This window comes from Lepisosteus platostomus, chromosome 9 (genome assembly GCF_059453375.1).
Source record: "Lepisosteus platostomus isolate fLepPlt1 chromosome 9, fLepPlt1.hap1, whole genome shotgun sequence".
Classification (NCBI taxonomy): domain Eukaryota; kingdom Metazoa; phylum Chordata; class Actinopteri; order Semionotiformes; family Lepisosteidae; genus Lepisosteus; species Lepisosteus platostomus.
The window spans coordinates 7,616,164-7,638,493 of NC_142619.1; the positions used below are offsets into that span (position 1 = coordinate 7,616,164).

The window sequence follows — 22,330 nt, forward strand, 5'->3', positions numbered from 1 at the left end:
TCAAAAACATTCCTTGTTTAATTGGCATCTCTAAATTGTCTGCTGGGGGTACTGTACAGTTTGTCTTGCGAGGGATTGGGATCCCAGCCTGATTTCATGCATTTTCTTCTGGGTTAAGCTACAGCTCCATGCAACTCTTTACTGAATGAAGCCATTATAAAAAATGAATGAATGGATATGATCAGTGCATCATCACATAAAATAGTTTAAACTGAAAAGCATTGTAAACACTGAACTTAAAACAAGTGGATCTTAATGACATGGCAAAAAGAATACTTTTAAGGCTGGGCTTGACTGAAGGTCTCTGAAAATCAGGGTACCTTGTCTGAATCCTACCAGGAGCTTGTATTACAAGTTTATAAACACACCCTTACATGGAAACAGAAAAAAATACATATGAGAGCTTTGATCCAAAAGTCAAATTACTCCAGGGTATGGGCTTCAAAACCATAGCTGAGTAGCTTGTTCCTCAAGAGCCCCACAACCCTTTGTGTACATAAATGACTCCTGTTTTCATTATTAAAATCTTAGCACGTAAGTTCCACTTACTGTATGTCCTCCGATTCATGCTTCACAGTGAATTCTGAAGATTGCCATTGAGTTGTCTTTGTCAATGCCTGTGAGGGTTTTGAAAACTTGAATCAGGACTCCTCTCAATCTTTACCGTTTGTGATTATGAAGGTTCCATTCTATATTGGACACTCCTTTATCTTTGGGAATGTATCAAATTACTCTTCTCTGGACGGGTTTAAGTCCAGCAATAATTTTCTTGTAACATCTATCCACTCTTAAACATTTCATCCAATTTAGGGTCACGGGGAGTCTGAGCCTATCCCAGCAAGCAACGGGTACAAGGTAGGGTACACCCTGGACAGAACGCCGGTCCAGGGCAGACACAGACATAGAGAGACACTCACATCAGGGCCAATTGTCCCAGAAGCCAATTCACTACCAGTATGTTTTTGGACTGTGGGAGGAAACTGGAGTACCAGGAGGTCACTTAATCCATGTGAACACAGCGACAACATGCAAATCCCACACAGATAAATTGAATTGATGGTGTTCTGATGGTAACATGTTTTAACTTTGTATTGTGTGTGAAATAAACCTTCTCATTGCAGTCACATTGAAACCAACATACTATTTGAGCTGGTTAGCTGATGTTGCATTTTTATCATTGCAATTTCATTTTGTTTTAAATTTCAATACGATGTTGATTTGAGTAATGTATGTAAACATAAATGCCAATTACAAGTACAAGTTATCAGACCTACAACCTGAGACACAGCCAAAAACAGTCTGGAACCTTTCCTTGTCTTTCTTCTCAGTCAGCTTTGGATATGATTGCAACAAACATCAAAGATTACAAAATAGCTCTTATCAAACCTTCGTACTAGATTCCTCTGTTGCAATATCTATATATACTGTATCTATGCAAAACTGTGTGTGATATTATATTTTTGGGTCCTTACATTGTCTTCTTGGTATTCCTTCTATTAAGAACTGCAGAAACCAACTTCATTATTATTATTATTATTATTATTATTATTATTATTATTATTATTATTATTATTATTATTATTATTATTATTTATTGGATGCCATGTGAACTCCATATTTTTGTGAAATTATTTTAAAAATAAATGATGGAGTTGCTTTTTTTGCTATTTACATCATTGTAAAGACTTTTGAAAATACAGCAGTTCCACCACATAGTTCTTGTGAAATGTACTTTTTTAAATTAAACTGTGAATAACATAATACGGAATGGACATTCAACATTATCCGGCAATTTCAGCTTTTTACACTGCTGTATTTGCTTGGAAAAAGTGTCTATGTGTTGCCACTACCTGCATGATGAATAAAGATGGTTTAAAAATTACTTGGTTCTCAAAACTGAAACAGAGCAAACCGTTTTTCTTTTGAAATGTGTTAACTATCGTTTTTATTCACTTATTGTGAATATCAGGAAATAATTATTTCCTGAGACTGTTGTAGTAGCTTTATACTATATACATAGTGTAGGTATTAAATATTGTTATTCATATTATATATTAATCTTATTTCTATATATTATTCATATATATTATTCTTATCAAATCAATCATTTTAAACTCAAACGTTATATGTTTTTACATACCTATGTAAGTGAGTATAAGAATATCATTGTCATTGTCATTGTCAATTTTTTTTTTTACATGTCCATGTCTTCACAATTCTTAAATGTACTTTCTGGATATGTCTTTCATATATAAATATTTCCTATTCTTGGTAACTCACTAATTTCCTACAGTAAGCAAATTACATTAAACATTTTCTTTTTGGTTCCAGTTTCATTTTTATTAAAGAATTTATTTGGCATGCGATATACTGTTTATTCTAACGTAATAAATTGTAAGAGAATTATTGTGTAACTCTGAGGAGTTTTACCAAGTAAAATGTGAAATGTCAGAAGGTTATTTCCTGTCCCTTTTGTAGGTTTATTAATTAATTAAACAATCATTTTATTCGGTTTAACGTCCCTCAGAACACTTTGCCACATTCCTTATTCTATTTAAAAGTATGTTTTTACTCTAAAGTGAAAGAAACATCGACAAGTCTTATTGTAGCTTTATTTAAATGACAGTTTTACTGCCCATCAGCGTATAGGGGTGGGAGGTGGGGGTTGTGCTACATATTAAGCAGATAGAGAAGGAGATGTCATGCGTGTTTCAATTCTACCACAGTACAGAATTCAATTGGGACATGAAACCACAAAGCATAGACTGCCAACACCCAGCTACCCAGCACTTGCAAATGAAGTGTAATCATATTTACAGGTCAGGAAAATCAATTTTGTGTGTCCTGCTTTAACGGTGGGCAAACCAACCTTTGTGTCATATTTTGCTGTGTTATTAAACTGATGCTCATTATTTTGTGCCTCACTCAGCATATTTGTTTATTTTTCTTATGAATGCATTGTTTCAGATAAAGTTTGACAAGATCATAGATATTCAGATTATGTCAGACATAGTTTAGCAATTCATCAATTAGATTTGTTTCCAAAACATAATAATAAGATAGAAAGCACTTACTTTTTAAATATATTGATATATTTGATATTCAGTTATTCACTAAAAGTAGGTCAAATATTTAAAATTTTCATAAATCTATTTTTCCTTGTTTGTTTTCATTATGTTTGCTAAACTAGTGCATCATAATTTCAGTTCAGATTATGTACTATCAAATGTCTTAGGGCAAATTAGTTTGCAACAATGCAGTTCTAGTGAATGTGATGATAACTTCAAAATGAACTTCAAAAGGAAATAAAAATATGATTGATTCCCGAGCCAAAGTAAATAGAAGGTCAGTCAGTGTGGCTTTGAGCAGGGCTGAGAAAAGACATCTTACCACTGTAGGACAAGTGCAAATGAGAAAAGAAGCAGCTGGACGTTTAAAGCTCAAGAAGTGTGTGCACAGTCAGTATAAAGCTATGTACTGTACCTATTGTTATACAAATAGTATGAATACACAGAAGTGTTAAAGCTCAAAATCAACTGAAAAATGTACGGTTATCATTGAAATGAGATGCTTCAGTAGTCTACACTCCTAAATCTCAGGACATTCTTTACATTCACCACCAGGCTGACTGTTAATGTGGATCTGTTGTTGACTCATTGTAATTTTATCATTTTTCCTTGGAAACTTGTTGGCAAGCAGTTAGCCAGCAGCCATATCACCCTGCAACTCACAACTGACAACCCATTGAAAGCTAGGCAGGTGTGAGCCTGCTCAGTACCTGAATAGGAGACCTCCTGGGAAAAACTAAAGTTGCTGCTGGAAGAGGTGTTATTGGGGCCAGTAGGGGGCGCTCACCCTGCGGCCTATGTGGGTCCTAATGCCCAAATATAGTGACGGGGACACTATACTGGAAAAAGGCGCTGTCCTTCGGATGAGACGTAAAACGGAGGTCTTGACTCTCTGTGGTGACTAAAAATCCCAGGGTGTTTCTCGAATACAAGTAGGGGTGTAACCCCAGTGTCCTGGCCAAATTTCCAATTGGCCCTTACCAGTCATGGCCTCCTAATAATTCTCATCTGTGAACTGGCTTAATTTCTCTGCTCTCCTCCCCACTGAGAGCTGATGTGTGGTGAGCGTTCTGGCGCACTATAGCTGCTGTCGCATAGAGGGGAGGGGAGTACTACCTGTAAAGCGCTTTGAGTGGAGTCTCCAGAAAAGTACAATATACAGTAAGTGTAAGCATTTATTATTATTATAATTAGAATTGTTCAACATCTCGGGAACACATTAAAATGGAAAACCAACAGTTCGAGGCTCCACTACTCCCAAAGTGCTGTAAAACCTGTGGCACAGACATGTGACTTCATCACCATATGCATAATAATAATAATAATAATAATAATAATAATAATAATAATAATAATAATCGCTTACACTTATATAGCGCTTTTCTGGACACTCCACTCAAAGCACTTTACAGGTAATGGGGACTCCCTTCCACCACCACCAATGTGTAGCATCCACCTGGATGATGCGACGGCAGCCATAGTGCGCCAGAACGCTCACCACACATCAGCGATCAGTGGGGAGGAGAGCAGAGTAATGAAACCAATTTATAGAGGGGGATTGTTAGGAGGCCATGATTGATAAAGGCCGATGGGGAAATTTGGCCAGGATGCCGGGGTACACCGGCATAAGGTCCTACAAGTGGTCAAGATGATCAATGACGTGTCTTTCTGTGCTTGGTACAACATCCCAGTTGCAATACCTCTATGCCATTTTAATTTCCCAGAGTTTTAACCTGCTATTTTACTCCCATATCAAATCCTAAATTCTTAACATATAGAGTGGATGTTTGAACAAAGCTGTTGCTGTAGAAGACTGTTGTAATAACTGTTCTACCAGTGAATGTAATGATTAAAATAACATAGCTCTCTGCTTAGTTTAGCTTGGCTGATAAATTCTCACACTTTATGGCTTGTAATTAGTGATGGTATAGATCTATGTTTTGTGTATGTACATTCATTCATGAATTCTTTGTATTGAGAGAAATAACAACTCTAGTTTTCTCTGATGTGCACTCCCAAGAACTGAATTCATGGAATTCATACAAAATAGGTCAAGAAAGATTAACTGACAAGACTATATAAAGTACTTACTGCAAAAAGATTAGGAAGCCAGGCCATTTATTGCACACAGCTTAAAAGTTGTGTTTGTTCTTTTTTAACAAACGTGTACCTCATAAAAAGATATGCGTGAAATTCAACAGTTGCCCCTGGCTCAGTTCAGAGACTTACAGCTAAAACAAGACAATCTTTCTTGGGGAAAAAGCTTGCAGGAGTAAAATCCTTCAAGATTGCCAAGAGAGGAAAAAACCTTTAAAGAAAGAAAAGCAAAACCAAATATTAATGGACTTCACTGCTGAGAGCATTAAAAAAATCACTAAATCTGTATGTCTTAGGAGACATGAATCAGAGGGGGTGTGTGTCAATCACACGTTTTCATTTTCTCATGCAGGTTTTAAGGTCATTGTTACCATTGTTGTGTTAACAAATGTCACTAATAATCCTAGCTGTTTTAAAAAAACCTTGCTAAGCAGGTCTTACATTTGAGGAAGCTCATGTACAGTTCTGACGTACACCGGCTTTGGCTCAGAATTTCTTCCCTTGATACCTTTTCAAGTTTTATTTTCATTCAGTAGCCACAACCGATAAAATCAATTTAAGACAAACGGCATTCCTTCATGCTTTCAGTATGTGTGTGTCTTCAGAACCTGTTCGGATATTCATAGGAAATAACTTACTGGGTATCGTGTAAGCCAGCATAATATTAGTAATTTTAGTTATTACTTTTATTCCAACCGAATTCTTTTAGCTATAGGATCCCCAATTCATCCTTCACAGAAGTACAGGAGGCTCCTGGATGACAGGTATTGACACTGCACTACACAGCACAGCACATTGGGAGATGAGAAATTACTTCACATTGTTAAACGGCCAGAGATTTGAATGTGTGTAAATGTATATTATGCAGTATATACAGTATACAGTATATAGGGCAGCATGATGGTATAGTGGTTAGGAATGCTGCCTCACAGTATTGAAGCCCTAGGTTCAATTCCAGACCTGGAGTGCTATCTGCCTAGTTTGTATCATCTCCCTGTGCTCGTGTGGGTTTTCTCCTTAGTCTATGCCCTGAGATGGAGTGGTGTCCCACCTTGTGCCTGTTGCTTGTGATAAGCACATGCCTGAATTGGAAACTAGAGCACCTGGAGGAAAACTCTGCAAACATGGGGTAGAACACACAAACTCCATAGCACCCCAGGTCTGAGATTGAACCCCTGGGGTTAGCAATGCCGCCCAAATCACTTTTTAATTCATGAAAAACGTTTTTCATTCATTTTCCGTTCAAAGCAGCACATACTGTAACTTTTCATTTTATAGATTGGAGTGATGCTAGTTGCTAATATAGAGGAAATCTCTTTATGAATAACCAGTTTCCAAATTTTAGATACAAAATACGCAAGTTTATGTCTATTATGACCGATTTTTGCTGTAACAAGCATAAACCCTGCATTCGGATATCGATTACTGGCTGGGTTTATGTTCTGTATTCTAGCATGGTTGCCAGTATGTTCTGAGACCTCCTTTCAAGACAAGCATGACGTGAGGGAATTAGCAGAAGGTGCTGTCATGAATCATTTGCCGTGACAGGGGGGTGGACTTTGGGTTTAAGTGTTCTCATGTTCACCACTTGGGCATAACTCAGTAAAACTCTGAAATGGCTTATCAGAAATCCGCTGGTGTGGATCGAGGGCAAAGCGAATAGACCATGACCATTTAGGTTGTTATGCTTTGTTTTATATTGCTGAGTGTATACGAAGTTATAACTGCATGCTGAATCTTGAAATGTTGGCTTCCAGTCTGTAATTATGTGGTTTGAAGGTTTTTCTTCTTTTTTTTTTGTTCTTCCTAAATTTCAAGGTCAGCTCGTCATCCCGGACACAGGACAGTTCAGGTCTGCAAAGGATGTGCAGTGAAGACAGGGGCTTTTTTTCCCAAAAAGTCTTGGAAGGTAAAAGTGAAAAGTATGGTAAAAGAAACATTTGAAGGTAAATATAACAGCACAATTAGCCTTCAAATATTCACCATTTTTCTCAGTTAATTTATATTATATTTTTATTCGCTTAATTTAATTGGCATTCACCCTGTCTGATTCCTGTGTGGTGCAAAGTTTGTTGATAAAATAATTGAATGCTTCTCATTCATTTTAGAGAGAACAAAACCCTGTTTCACCAGTTGAAGAGTGGCTGCTTCAAGACCAATACAGGTGAGAGGATGTGAGGTTTGTAAGTGAGAGAACCAAGGAGAAACTTAATACTCAGAACTTACTTACTCAGAAGCTCACTCTGAACACGGATGCAGTTTGTGAACAACAACGCAGGAGGAGGTCAAATTGCCAATCTCACCAACTTCCACTATCTTAGTAGAAATACCTTGCCTCTTTGCACTCTTTGCGTGCATCTTGTCTTGCACCTCTTCCTCCACCCCATCTTCACCCTTTCAGCTGCTCCCTGGTTCATTCCTTGCAGGGAAGGGGGTCAAGCTTATTCAGTCAGGTGGGTTGGGATAAATTTTAATATTTTATCCCTATAAATACCTATAAATGTTTTCTTGAGTGTTCTCCCTCATTGTCTCTGATATTTATACCTAATAAATATGATTGTGTCACTGCTTGGCATGGTGGCGCAGTGGTTAGCATCGTGGACATGTGGTGCTGGGCCAGCACTCCAAAGACATACAGTACTGGTAGGTTTATTGGCTTCTGAGAAAAACTGCCCCTGGTGTGACTGAGTGTGTTTCTCTGTTTGGACTGGGCCACCCAGGAAGTATCCCGCCTTGTGCCCACAGTCTTCCAGGTTAGGCTCCGGCATCCCCAGCAAACCTTTATTGGATAAAGCATTTAGAAAATGGATACTGGTGAATATTTATAATGGTTATTATATTTGGGGTATCTGTAATTTAAAATAAGTTTGGTTATATTCATTCCCACAATGTTACGTTCCTCAATCAAGAGCAAAATGCACATCGAGGTTAATGACTATAAACATAAAGAAAGTAAGTAGTTAAGTTTAAGATCTTTCTTTTTTCCCTCAAAACCCAGATCCAGCTAAGTAGTCATTGCTGGATTGTTCCATGGTAACCTCAGTCCCATTATGACTGTATTCATTTTAATTAAAACAACGTTTCGATCTCTGTGTTTGATATGGGAATATTTTTTTACAAGAATACAGTTTTGCAGTACCACGGCAGCATAATAGTTACCATTACTGTCTCACAGCTCTGGGATCCTTGATCTGTTTCTGGATTGTGTGCATTCCATGTGGATTTTGCATGTTCTCTTTGTTTTTGTGTGTTTCCGTGTACCTTCTTATGGCATGTTGGTTAGGTTAACTAGTCTCTCTAACGTGTCTCTGTTCGCTTGTGTGTCTGTGTGCATTGATATCCCATCCAAGGGAGCTGCTCAGTATTGCACCCCTTGTTTCTGTGGTAGACTTCAAATTGCTGCAACCCTTAATAGGAATAAGCAGCTTTCTGATAACACTTGGATATCATTATTGAAGGGGAATTTACTGTCATTGTGTAATAATGTGACAAACGTCACCTGGAGGCTACAAATTAGTGTTTCGCAAGCGTCATACTGTTCTATTGTCGCAACACATAGGTAATTAAGTGATAACATGATCATGATTGGAGGAATGCCATGATACAATGTTGATTTACAATGCCGTACTACATCTCCTGGAGTCTACAGATTTGTGTAGGTACATCTTATCGTGCTGTTGTTACAACAGACATGCAACATTGTAGTGTAGCAGTTATCACGGTGGAATTAGGTTAGCTTGGGAAGACTGACTTACTCTTCTCAAAAGGTTGCATCTGCTGAAAAATAGTGTTATTTAACAGCAGTTCAGGTGATCAAATTCTAATCTCGCACTTCCGCTCTCTTACTGCACTCTTGCAGCTACCTCCCTGGATCATTCCTGATAAGTGAGAAAGGTTTGACAGCGCTGATCTTCAGCACTGAGATTTCCTCATTTCCTATTTATAACTTGGTATTGACTCGTCTAGCTAAGGAAGTATCCCTTCATATTCCTTGGCTTATTTCATCATGATTAGAATTTGACTGAACAGCTGGAATAGTCAAAGTAAGTAAATCTAAGCTGGCAGCTGGCAGCCAAGACACACCGTATTTAAACAGTTGGAAAAAAAACATTCCTTTGACTTTTATATTCCTTTTATACCCTGTGTAGTCTTCAGAGATTCATGTTTTCCAAAATTCTGTTTCTTGTTTAAAAGGTTGCCCATATTCAGGCAATACGTACGTTAACCAATCCAACAATACAGTATATCAGTTGGCTGCATTGTTTCTTTCCAATAACTCTTAACTGTTATAGAGTTCTAACAGTTATTCTATAGCAACCTTTGTATCTCCTTGCTTTTCTGCACTGTTGCATGAGAATGGTACTGTCTTGGTAGCCATAAAACTGCTCACAGTTTTAGTTTTATTTATTTCCATCAATTCATAAAGGAGAATTGTATGTGACTACGGAACTCAGGGAAAGTTTCAAAGTATTTTACTAGAATGGGAACATTTGAATGTACTTTTGTCTCTCCACCAAAATGTATTTATGTTTAAAATAATTATTGTAATATTAGTATTGTCCTTTTCCGTGGCTGTTGCATCTTGATAGTTTTGTAGCATGGATATTTTACAATCTAGCAAAATAAAATGGTAATCAGATTTACTTCTCCAACTTGAGTCATTATTTACGCATAATTTAGCACGTCGTCGGAAATTTGTTAAGCAGAAATCTAACAATGTGTGTCAACAATGTGTGGTGATATATATGCGTGTGTATATATATATGGAGTGAGATATAAATACCAGTTACAAGGAAGCACATTCAGTTTTGAGATAAGAGATAAGGAACAATCCAGTCACAGTGTAGTTGTGGAAATGCACAGGTGCCGTTCTTGTGGAAAGGTTCTATTGTTCTAAAGAAATTAAAATTGCTTTTTTTGTTGTTGTTGTTCACAGTAATGTTGTTTTACTTAGATTTGCTTGAAAGCGCAGTCAAACTGTCTAGGAATCTGTCTGGTATGGCATTGAACATAGGGATTGAATCACAGAGAGATTCAAGATGAGCTGTTTTGTCTGTGTATTGTTTTGGAATAAATGTTTGACTTTTTGTTTTACCTTCCTGTTAACTTTGCAAAAACATTGAAAAGTACAACAAAACAACAAGTACCACACAAAAAAGTAATACTAGGCCGCAAAAATACAGCTTGGGCTGTTTCCTAGATACATGTCACATAAAAACATGTTTTGTTTGCTAAATCTACATAAATAGCTCCTGCTAAAAATTCAAATACACAGGTTGGTGACCGATCAAAGTATATTGTTGCATTGCCTTTTGACCAACTCAAATGTTGAAAATAAATGTCTATCAATAACATGTTTCCTATCCTCTTCCTTATTACTGTAGCTAGTGCATGTCAGAATCTCATCTACCTCATTAGGTTGTTACTTACCCACAACTATGAATCAGCCTAACAAAAAAGGATGGAGAGGCTTTATATGTAAATGAGGATATATAATTTCTTTAATTGACTACTCTACCGAAGGACCACAGAGAAAAGGGTCAAATCCACCTTCCGGGGTTGGGCATGTTGCTATTGTTTTGTTGGCATTTTTCCTGCAACATTTGTGTCAGAAACAATGCGATATTATGTTTTGCCATACAGTACTACTGTCCAGAAGCACATTTCAGCCACGAGAAACACTTTGCATAAAAATAATCCCCAGGAGTGTCAGGATACCATGCCTTTCAACACCTAACGAGGACGAACTGATACAAGTTGACGTCATGCCAATCAATTCAGTTAATTTTTCAAAGACTTTGCTTGTGGAACGTTATTCACTTCATCACAGGATGCGCATTAGTTAATTATGATCTGCTGACTGTAGCTGTCCTCGGAAAATACACTGGAGTTGAGGGATGCCCTTGCTTGTCTAGTGTTTTGCGCACTGTGGCTGTCTGCCTGTTTCAACTATCCATTCACAGCGCGGCTGTTTTTCAGCGTGTGCAGTTATGGGCTCATTGTGCTGGTATGCGCCAGGAATCCTTGGATCAAGGTAATTTCACACTGTTCCACATTTCCCAGGCCTTTAAGCTTCCTTTTACCTTTGTACCACTCAGCGAGTGAGATAGCAAACGACACATGTTGCCATTAGTGCTGACACAGACTCCAGGGCTCTCGCAGCTAGTGGAGGGAAGAAAAAAAAAAACACTTGAAAGTTGTCAAGTTCTGCAAGGTCGTAAATTAGTTTTGACACTTCAGTTTCCCAAAAGGATCATATTATTGCAGTCTGTCCAAGCATGGGGTCATCCAGCGAATTCATGCAGAGTTTCGTAATAATTATTAGGGGAACGTGATTTATAATGGCCGTGTTTAGTCACAGATAAAGATAGAAAACACACAGCTCAGGGGACAAGTTTTTTTTTGCCAACTTTTCTTAAAAAAAGCTGCTGAAGAAGTAGTAAGATGTTTATAAGAATAACCTGCACACATGGCTTTGTGCTCTATGCCTGATGTACTTTCCAACAATATTTCACTCAGATGCTCCTCATTATATTTCTTAATATAACCTGACCTGTTTGAGTTCTTATTTCTTCTCATCCAGTTTAAAATGTCTAATTCAAATTTCACTCCGTCTCTGCAGCCTTTACAGGAAGACAAGCCGACGTACTGAGGTCTCTCTAACTTTGTCTTCTTTTCAATCGGCAAACTTAATTGACGGCTGTTAATTGACAAAAGAAGAGGGGTGTGATATCAACTTTCAAAGCAACATTTAATGCTTCCCCATACAGCTGGGAAAACCATTTATTTTTTTGCAAAGTCGTTTCACTATCTCAGCTTTTAGAGATCATATCCTCTGCATACTCCCACATTTCCTTGTTTGTTACTTTTCCAATTAATAATCTGGGCAAACACAGGATGTGAATCTTCCATTGTGGGCAGAATGGGGTGTTTTTTTAAATAGATAAAGAGATAAAGAGATAAAGGAAATCACAGTGAATTTTTAGATTTAAATTAGATTTTAGATGTTCATACTCTTCTTCTTTTTGGACATTTAACTTTTGTTGAGCAGGAGGGACAGCCCCAGTTCACTCATACAGTAATTTACATATCAGTCTATAAGATCCATCACACCCTTTTTAAAGCAGCAAATCTGCATTTACATCACCATCTTTAAAATTGTCACCCCCTTCATCCCCCTCTGCCTCATTTAAAGAAATTAGTAAAAAGGTCTCTTCCTTTTGTAGCTTGCTGGGTTCTGGACTTTCAGTCCAAGTAAGGTTGGGGCAAAATATACAGTTTGGAAATATTATTTTTTAAACAGAAGCAGCACAGTGGTGAGGTGTTTAGTGATGCTGGCTCACAGCTTTCGGGTCCTGGGTTTATTACTAGGTTGGGGTACCTGTTGTGCGGAATTTGCACATTCTGTCTGTGTTCATGTGGTTTTTCTCTATCCGCCCCCCATTTTCTCCCACCTTCTGAATGCTGGCTGTCTTAACCAGAGTCTCTAAACTTTACTGTGTGTGTGTTCTGTGATGGTCAATGTTCCATCCAGCCTGTGCTTCCAATACAAATACAAGCAGCTTTCATAGAAAATGAGTGGATTCTTTAAAAAGCTGGAGGAGAAATTGTCATTCTTTTTTCTTCACTGTAAAACTCAGTATCACTAATATCTGCGCACCTCCGAACAAACTCCTGTCTGCTGACTCCTGTCAGACATTGATTAGGAAGATGTCTGAAGGTGATTTGTGATGCTATGTCTTGCTATCACTGTCACCTACAGCACAGAAAGATTGAAGGTAAAAAAGAATATATTCACACAGCTCAGTTCCTTTCTCTAGTTAATGTGTGTTCATGTATAGTGAGTCATTAAAGTACAACAAATGCTATTGGTTCCAATGCTTCATTCTGATTTCTTGTGAACATGAACATGGAACATGAACATGAGACAGCTATTTGTGTAACTCAGTTCATTTATGGTGCTACAGCTTTTGTCGCCACCAGTTAAGTGTAAAACATTCGCATATCGAAAAGATGTACATGCAATAAGATTTACAATGTAGAGAAGGTCAAATATAGAGTAAGAGCACATGTGAGTTTGCACATGTAAGGGTTTAGTGTGTTCCTAGGCTTGCTGTGTCACAGACCACAATTGTCCTTATAGTTAACATACTGTATATCGTGGATTTTTCATGGTCAGTATTTTTCCCACTTTGCACATGCATAAAGTTATAAATATACTGGATGGCATTAGAAACACAACAAATGATATTTTTTCCGATTCTTATTTCTTGCAATAGTAATACCCCTATGAATATAAAGCATTGCATGATATGGATATAAGTGACTAAGTGTTTCAATACAAGGCATTTATTTATATAAAACTAAAAGCCTATAAAAGTTATATAAAACTAAAAGCCTAAACCACATAAACAAGTGGTTTCATTTTATATATTCCTTGTTATTCCTACAAGATTGTACATTAGGATGCCAGTCTTGAAAGTTATGTTTTACATGGTGATGTAGATGTTAAACTTTAATGTCAAAAGGGAAGCATAAGACAGTGAGACAAGTGAGATTGGGCCTAGAGTTATGTTAAAATATAGGGCCAAAAGTTATGTTAAAATATAGGACCCAGCACCCTTTATCGATGTACTGTATCTTAATCATCCCTTTTATAAAAAAATAAACCGGGCAGAGGCGCCTATTAGTTAAACCAAACTAATAATGAAGAATTAGAAGTTGCAACAGCCTAGAAGCTGACATTAGCACTACCGTACGTAAACTGGAGGGGGTTGTCTCCATCTCCTTGATGTCCAGAAAAGAATGTAACCAATTTTTAACTAGGGGCCAACTCTAATCACATAGCTAGCAAAATCTTCCTCACATTCAGGTGAAGATCTTGCTTGGAGTCATCTTAAAGTAAGAGATAAGTGCACTGAGAAACACTACTACCAGAAAAACTAGACATTGTTCTAATATTTTCTATTTCTGTTTTTGTGTCCTTGAGTGCATTCACCTGCTCTGATACAAATATGCACAGCCTGATGGAAGTATTTTCCTGATTTAGGCCCTAGTGTATTATATTCGTCTGCCACTGTTTTGTTGCGTTTACAGAGAAATTTCGCTGACTGGTGTAATCTTTCACACCTCCTCCTTTTTGTGTACTCTTGTTTGTTTGTTTTTAAATCAAATTTATCTTGCGCTTAATTTAGCCGCGTTTTACATACTGTACATATACTTACAAACACATGCATGGACGATAGGATGAACGCATCAGTTGTTTCAAACGGTTCTTATTCTGCTTGATTGGAAGCAGGTGGTAAATGAAAGGCAAATGGTTTTCTGCAACATTCAGAGTGTTGTTTTATTATCTTTTTTTCTGCCCTTTCACGACCATCCGTGGGGTTCGTAAAAGTTTAGGAAATATTGACACCTTGTGCTCCTGGTTGTACACCAAGATCTGTGAATCTCGAACACTCGATTATGCCCCAGGAAACGGGAGCTGTGTTTTCTGTCTGTGAAAATTCCATCCATATCCATATCGGAAATACTGCTTGAACATATTAAATTAAATTCAAATATGTATCATCATGGTTAGCTTATTTTAAGCTGGAGCGATTGGACTTTTTTCTCTTTGTGAATGATTCTTTCATGAAAAGGCACCGTGTAAAAGGGAAGTATATTGAGTTGCACTGGTACATTGTAATGTGTGTAAATGTTTCTACATAATGAAAAATCAAGTGCCATTGATGTAAGAAGTATCCAGTCATTTACTTTCTTTAATTGCCCACATTTAATTGCCCACAGAACGGAGCATTACAGACCTTGAAGACATATTATAATGTTGGGAACTATGATAATTAACACTTAGTTAATGATAGAGGTAAGATTAATAGATCATAACTCAAATAATGACTAACAAGATGTATATCTTTATAAGATAATAAATAAGTGATGTGGCCTCTCACTCCTATTCAGTTACTATATTGGTTATTATGATGTAGACATAGTGGGGCAGTCATTAGTTTTCCTGCCTCGTAGAGCACTGGGGCCCTGCGTTGAATTATGGCCCTGGGTTGCTGTCTGTGGGGAGTTTGTACGTTCTCCCCATGTACCCAAGGTTTTCCTCCGGGTGCTCCAGTTTCCTCTCACAGTCCAAAGACATACTGGTAGGTTAATTGCCTTCTGGGAAAATTGGCACTGCTGTGTGTGTGTATTTGTGTCTGTGTCCTGCGATGAACTGGCGTACGGTCCCGAGCGTACCCTGCCCTGGCCTGTTGCTTGCTGGGATAGGCACTGGCTACCCTGCGACCCTGTACTGGAGAAAGCACAAAGAGAAGCAATGGATGAATGAAGACATGTAAGTCCGTTGTTCCACTATAAGTGGACCTAATAGCAAGGTTTCGTTTTTTCTGCAGTCTTCCTGTTGTTGTTAAGATTATCAATTGCCCGGGAAGCTGACATTTCCAGAAAAAAGTGTGAGAAAATCTTAAATTTGTCTGAGAGGGGAAGTACATTGGCCCCACAACTGGCAATATATATTCAGTTTAAGATAAATCCAGTTTAAAGACTGGCAGGGAAGCATTCTACTGCATATACTAAACAATGGAATACGTATATAAAAACCGTAAATGTTCTCATCTGATTAACAATCAGTCAAATGATTCTGAATTCATAAACTCACCAACCAGTTGTTTTTCCTTTAGAAGCACTGGACAAAGTAGGGTGAAATATGCGATATTTTGAATATAATCTCATTTTGATGTTTGTCGTTCCATTTTCCGATTGTGCAAATAGCTCTTTCAGTTCCTACACTATTACTCAAACAGGACTTTAGTCAGGATAAAGTATTTGGCTAGTGAGGCTTATAAACTCCAATATTAAAAAAATAATCAAATATATTTCTGTCTTAAAATAATACACTTCTAAGTATGTGTATTACCACATGTCTATTACCACAAAAACATAGCAGATATGTTTTTTTCCCTCCGAGTAAGCCCATCTCTATCTGTCATTTAATATTTGAATATTTGAATTTTCAGCCATTAATGTGGCTGACTGCTTAATTAGCAAGATTTTTTTCTAATTGAAACTGACTTGTGTTTAATGCAGTGATAAAACAAATGCAACAATAAAGAAATTAGATCATCAGATGAAATAAATTATTGCTCAAGCGGACCACGTATATGTATTGCATGTTTTTGTATCATAATCAGGCTGCTTCAAGTAAATCCTCTTTTGAGCAAAAACAGTCTGCCTAATCACAACATTCCTGCTAACCATAACAATTTTGAGACATTCTGTTCTCATAACAACTCATGCAATTTATTGTGAATGATTGAAATGGTTCATTTTTTTAGGCTGTTTTTAATGCTGATTGGGTAAAATTGGAATTCACCTGACCCAGTTGCTATCATTCCTAAAAAAATATATCAATACACGATATTGAGCAACAAGAGCAGATCCAGTCAGAAATGGGAACATTGATTGTATGTCTATATGTTATGGAGAAATTTAATCAGAATAGCACAAGTAACAAATACAGCATTAAGAACTTAACGCATATATGATTTAAATTTTTAAAGATACAGAAATCTCAATGAGCACATGCTAGTAAGGGAAAAATATACACATTGTCATTTTCAAGAGCAATACCTTCAATAAAACTAATTTGAAGATGGCAGCTAAAATCTAGCAACATTTATAATCCCATAGATTTAACTATGGTGTGGATTGTTATTGACATTTTGTAATCTGTTAAATTGTTACTGGCAATTAACAATTTGTTAAATTGATAGTGATAACTTTGACACTGTGATTGCAGTTTGTAACCAGAAAACTGCTGAATTGGAGAACCATGTATACTGACTCTGTAGGTGAAATATAATTACTTCTGATTTTATTTAATAGGGTTTCATTGTCATTTTCCCAGGACTTAAATCGCCATTTGGTGCTATTCAGGCGTATCGTTTGCTTGAAAGAGGAACAGAGTTGGAAAAATGGGAAACGTCAACAAGAAGCAAAAATGATTACTTCAGCTTAATCCCAGGAGGGTGTGTGAAAGCTATCAAACACAAAACTATTGTAGTTTGAGAATCCTTCTCTATACTCTATAGTGGTTAATATGGCACATTTAGTTTGACTTCACCCATCACAAAGGCATGATTCGTTAAGTAACAGAAGGACAGCTGTAAAAAAGTAAGAATTTTCCCTTGATTTCGGAGCAGAAGTTAAATTGCCTGACAGTCAGCGGTCAGGCATTTTTTGGAGGGGTGGGGTGGGGGGGATAAATTCTTGAGCGACACAACCTGACCCAGAAGTCCTTGTTTCCCTATCAGCCTCCACTAACAATGTCTTTGTTCACAATCTCACTTCGGGGGTTGCGAAGGGAGAAAAAAAAATTGGACTCTTGTGTGATATCAGCGAGCAGCTGTTGTATGACAGAAGGAACTCAAGGGCTATCGATATGAACATGGGAAAATCCGACCGAAGGGGGGATGAAGACACAGCAACAGCTGAGCCGCATGACACAAAAATGCGCTGTTGTGTTACATGAGTGTGAGAAAGAAAGCAAAACTTATACTAAGTATCTTCAGCTCAGGGGGAAATATTTGGCTTACTGGCAGACTCTACACTTAGGTAGCTGTCTGCAGGAAAGTGGTATGCTAGACTTTTTTACACATGTGAAGGTCACACAAATTCCCAAATGGGGTTAGCAAAAGGTAAGTTAATCACTGACGTCTTCTTGTGTTTGACTGAGGAAAGAAAGTTGATAATGCAGGCTTACTCTGAAGGAACAGAACTGATTTTTCGGTCAAGCAGCTGTGATTACCTGTTTCTTTCTCGCTAATGGCAGACCGAACAAGGCCTGGGTCCCAATCTGAAATGGGCCCGTTATAAACTGCATCTTGACTGTTTAGAAGCACAGAAGAGACAACTCATCTTTGTTCCTTTTTTCTTGTTTTATTGAGTTAATATGATGAGTGCATTATGAAGAATTTGGGAGGATGTCTTTGTATATAAAGAATGTCTGAGGGAGTTCTGTAATGCCAAAAACACTGGTAATTCAAGCCAGTATTTGGTGCAGGGGTGTTGATTTTAAATTGAAAGATCTGTAATGCTCTTTCTTTTCCTTCAAGAAAAAAATGGAAAAAACAATAATTTTCACTTAGATCCCAAATACTTAATTGATGCTGACAGCCTAAATTTAATGCAGATGCTTTAACAATGTGTGGCAGCTAATGTCACTTACTTCAGTTTGCTGGTACTTATATCCAATGTGACAGCAGAGCATTTTAATGCAGCGATCTGAGTGAAGGACCTTGCTGAAAGACAAGACAACATTTCCCCAGCCAGGACCGGAGACAACAGGGAAACCCTTCCCTTCTATTCTGCACTATAGTGCTTGTTAAGCAATGACGTTTGAAAAAATGAATTTAGGTTTTAGAATGTGAACATTTTGCTTTTCAGTGACGCATAGTAGAAAAACACATCAGGTCTTTACTGTATTCTGATATAAAATAAAACCAGAGCACACTGTCTTCACTCCACTTCCATTTAAAAAAATCACAAAGCTTCTCTGTTTTGAATCCATGCTACACCTGCTTAGGTATCTGATAGTAACTAAGCCACTGTATGTTTCCAGGATGCCAGGTTTAAAATCAATAATAAATACGTCACATGCAGCAACACGTGTGTATTTATGAGGTAATATAGATGGTACAAGGTAACACCTGTAGTTAACACTGCTGGAGACATAAGTCTTGTGAACAATGAAGACATGAAGATGCAGAGTTTAGAGCTACATGCTACATGGTCGGACTGTCTGAGAAATTAATAACAGCAATTAATAATAGCAGTTGTGTCACTAGTGAACTGGGAGCACCATTATTTAATATGCATTATCAGCATCTGAAGTCTCTTCATCAGGAGCCACATTCATATCCACAGAAGGTAGGAAGAATGTTCCTTAAAATATTTTTTTATCCTTTAAGATGAACCGCTATCTACTGTTTTGACAGAGCATGCTAAAATTCCTCCATTGGTAAAAGCACAGGGTTGGCCCAACCTCCAAGCTGCAAATCTACAAGTCCCATTTGAAAGGAGCTTTCAGCCTAAAGAAAATGACGGAACTGATATCCTTGCACTTTGGTAAGCAGATGTTTAAATACATCTACAGGGGCCTAGAGAATGCAGGACTGGGAGAACACAATCCAAGAAAAAAAGAAAGATACTTGTGTTACTTGGTATGAATATGCATAAAAATATGCTGTAAATATGACCTTAAATCAATATGTTTCAGTCTTCACCTGTTCTGTGGGGTCTTCATTTTGTTGATCTGTCTTTCAGAAAGTGTCCTTTTCATTCTATCCTTTTAACTACTAATATAATCAGCAAAAACGCAAGTGTATCTTGAACGATTTTAGGCGTCTGCCTGTTTCTAAACATTCAGCCTATCAAAGTGCATAGCAGATGTACATGCCGATACTCAAGAGATGATAAAGAACCAATCATGCCCCACAGAATGTTACGTAGTGATAAAGAGAGCTGAGGAAAGCGTTCTGGGCTGTGTCAGTTCCAAACATTCAAGCTGCATGCAAAAGGAACATGGATTACTTTGTTTGAAAAGGCTGCGTGAAACACGGCAGTGTGAAGCTTAGTGTTCCTGCTTTCCCACTCTTAGTTCTGGAGTTCAATTCTAGATTGTGGTGTCTTCTATATGGTGTCTGCCTATTCTTTCTGTTTTGCTGTTTATTCTGGTTTTCTGACAACCAGTAAAAAGCTGTTGGTGAAGTTAATTGATGTGCCTAATTTGTGGTGTGTCCTATGATAGACAGGCATCCCATCCATCCTCTTTACCCCCTGCGCTTCCTGAATCAGCTGTGGGTTGATGTGGCAATGCCATGAATCGACAGCTTTTCGAAGACGGAATGAAGGAATAAACAATTTCCTTTCCTGTATTTTTTTTTCAGTAGACAAAGTCCTTTCAGCCCTTGTATGCTGTGTTAGGATACATTGTAATATCTGTGACAGTTACAGTACAATACATCTCTTTTGTGTTTTCAGTTTATTCAAGGTGTTTTGTTGCATTAGCAAACATAAAACTTCCTGTTTCATTTAGTTCACTCACAGCAAAACATAATGGAGAATTGTCACAGGTTTTTTTCCTTTAGCGTCTCCTTATGCCTTTGAATGTAAAGTATTTTCTGTATTTGTGTCAGTTTTGCTGTAGAAGTACAGTATGAAGCTGCCAAACAAGCTAGACAATAAGTGTAAAGCAAAAATTACAGAAATTCATTTTATAATTGACTGGTGATTTTAAGTGGGCACCACCTGAAGAGAGAACACATGTGAATCACATACCTGCAGTTTGCACTGCTGCAAAATAACCTCATGTTGTCTTCAGTTAAGGTATAGAATATCTAAAGTGAGGGAAAAAGTGTAAGATTTGTGTATTAATATTAATATTATATATTAATAGTTTTTCATGTTTTATTGATCGAAGTCTATTTTGATTCTCATCAAAGTTCCTTTTATTTCATACAAACATACTCAGCTCCTGAAATGACGATAATTCAGTTAATCTAATATTAAGATGAATGAGAACACCAACACAGTAATATATTAACAGCACAAAATAGTCCGTATGCTACCATATATAAGTGTTATATAGGTTTGCTGAATCAAAATAAAGAATTCACATACTGTAGTATTTGGTCATATTTCTGTTATTATGTTAAATGCAGAGGGTTCATGTATAGACACAGTATAAATTTTCAGGGAAGTGGGAGTAAAGGGCAGCTTAAAGTATTGTGAACTCTAAGCACTAAAGCCTGATATCTAAGGAGGATGTTGTGAAAAGTTTTATACTTACTGTGCCACCTTGTCCCCTCTTCAGGTTGTCTGTGCTTCTTTTTTAAACCCAACTCATCATGGCGTCGGCATCAGGAAATCTCTTCTTTGCTTTCTGGGGATGGCTTTTGGCGGCAGACTTCTGTCCCACATTGCAAATACCTTGGGACTCTGTTGTGTCGGAGAGGAGGCTCCCGCCACGCTGAAGACATTACACACAGACATCCCACAATCCCGTGAAGCTCCAGAGATGTTTCTGCTTTCCTGGGAGACACGCTCCCACATCTTTTGCATGGATCCGATTGATTCCATCGGATACTGAGGGACCATGGACCGTACATTCAGGAGCTCTGAGAAGGATGGAATTTTCAATCCTGATATAGAGGATTTTTTTTTGTCTAGAAACTAATGGAATGAGGCGGAAGTTACTTTTTAGCCCAACTGGGCATAGCGCTCCTGCTTTGTCATCTCATTAACCAATTTTTTTTATTCACAAATCAACAACCGAAGCAAATGGAGTTTACAGTGACAAGACTGGGGATGTGTGATGAAGGACTGCAACAGTGATGGGATTCTTCTTCAGTTCCCCAAACATTTTAGACAAACTAAGAGTTAAGGTTAAGCACAGATAGTCACTCAACGCACACAGGTAAGAATTCCAGAATGTCTTAAGGCTGTTAATTGCACATAAAAATAAGCATTTCAATTGCACTTGTTAGTCTGCTATTTGCTTTAAACTTTAACTTTAAAGAGCCATGATGCATCTCAGAGTTCAGTCGGGGAACCTATTTCCCTGTAATAGTAAACACATTAACATTTATTGTCACAAATATTTTCTCACATCTTTCGACCCAGCAGACTATTAAAGATACTTGTAAAAAAGGCACAAATGAACAAGTGAAAGCTATGTTTTGCTCTCAGTCCTCCATTCCTGGATATTTTAGTTTGTCTTTTCATTGTCTTTATTCTTCCAGTTTTTAAACTGTTGATTTTTTCCCTTCACTTTAGCTACAGTACGCACTTTCTTGTGATTTCCTCCTGAAAGCCAGAGATAATGTGCCAGTGTCAGAAATATAATGAAAGATTAAATATTTCAATAATGAACAGTTACACGAGTTCAGAACATGTCACAAAACACCTTATTCCCTTTTGACATTAGAAGATTTGGGTTACACTTGCTGTGTTAAATGCTAACAGGTATTCAGGTAAATGCCGTTAATTTTAACTAAGGAAATTACAAAAGAGTAGTTTTTGAATGGAATTAAATGTTTAATTTGTAAGCCATTAGAGAAATCAATCTATTAACTTTAATCTGAGCTGTTTTTTGAATA

At 37.4% G+C, this 22,330-nt stretch overlaps 1 protein-coding gene across 29 annotated transcripts in view; it reads left to right on the forward strand.

Annotated features, from left to right (window-relative positions):
* The window catches only part of LOC148654491 (uncharacterized), a 263,900-nt gene extending 242,174 nt beyond the window's left edge, over positions 1-21,726 (forward strand). For 7 of the 29 annotated variants that reach the window (XR_015941480.1, XR_015941479.1, XR_015941482.1 and 4 more), the window contains 3 exons: positions 6,984-7,074; positions 7,274-19,100; positions 21,046-21,726. Coding sequence is in view for 9 of the 29 variants with exons in the window: in XM_088646740.1 (XP_088502866.1) it covers positions 811-1,047 (237 nt within the window). In the remaining 20 variants the exon portion in view is untranslated. Of the gene's footprint in view, positions 1-810; positions 1,542-5,874; positions 6,011-6,983; positions 7,112-7,273; positions 19,101-21,045 lie in introns of those variants that run through there. The other 22 variants (XR_015941471.1, XR_015941470.1, XR_015941467.1 and 19 more) reach the window with 10 other exon arrangements.
* Positions 21,727-22,330: the final 604 nt, after the last annotated feature.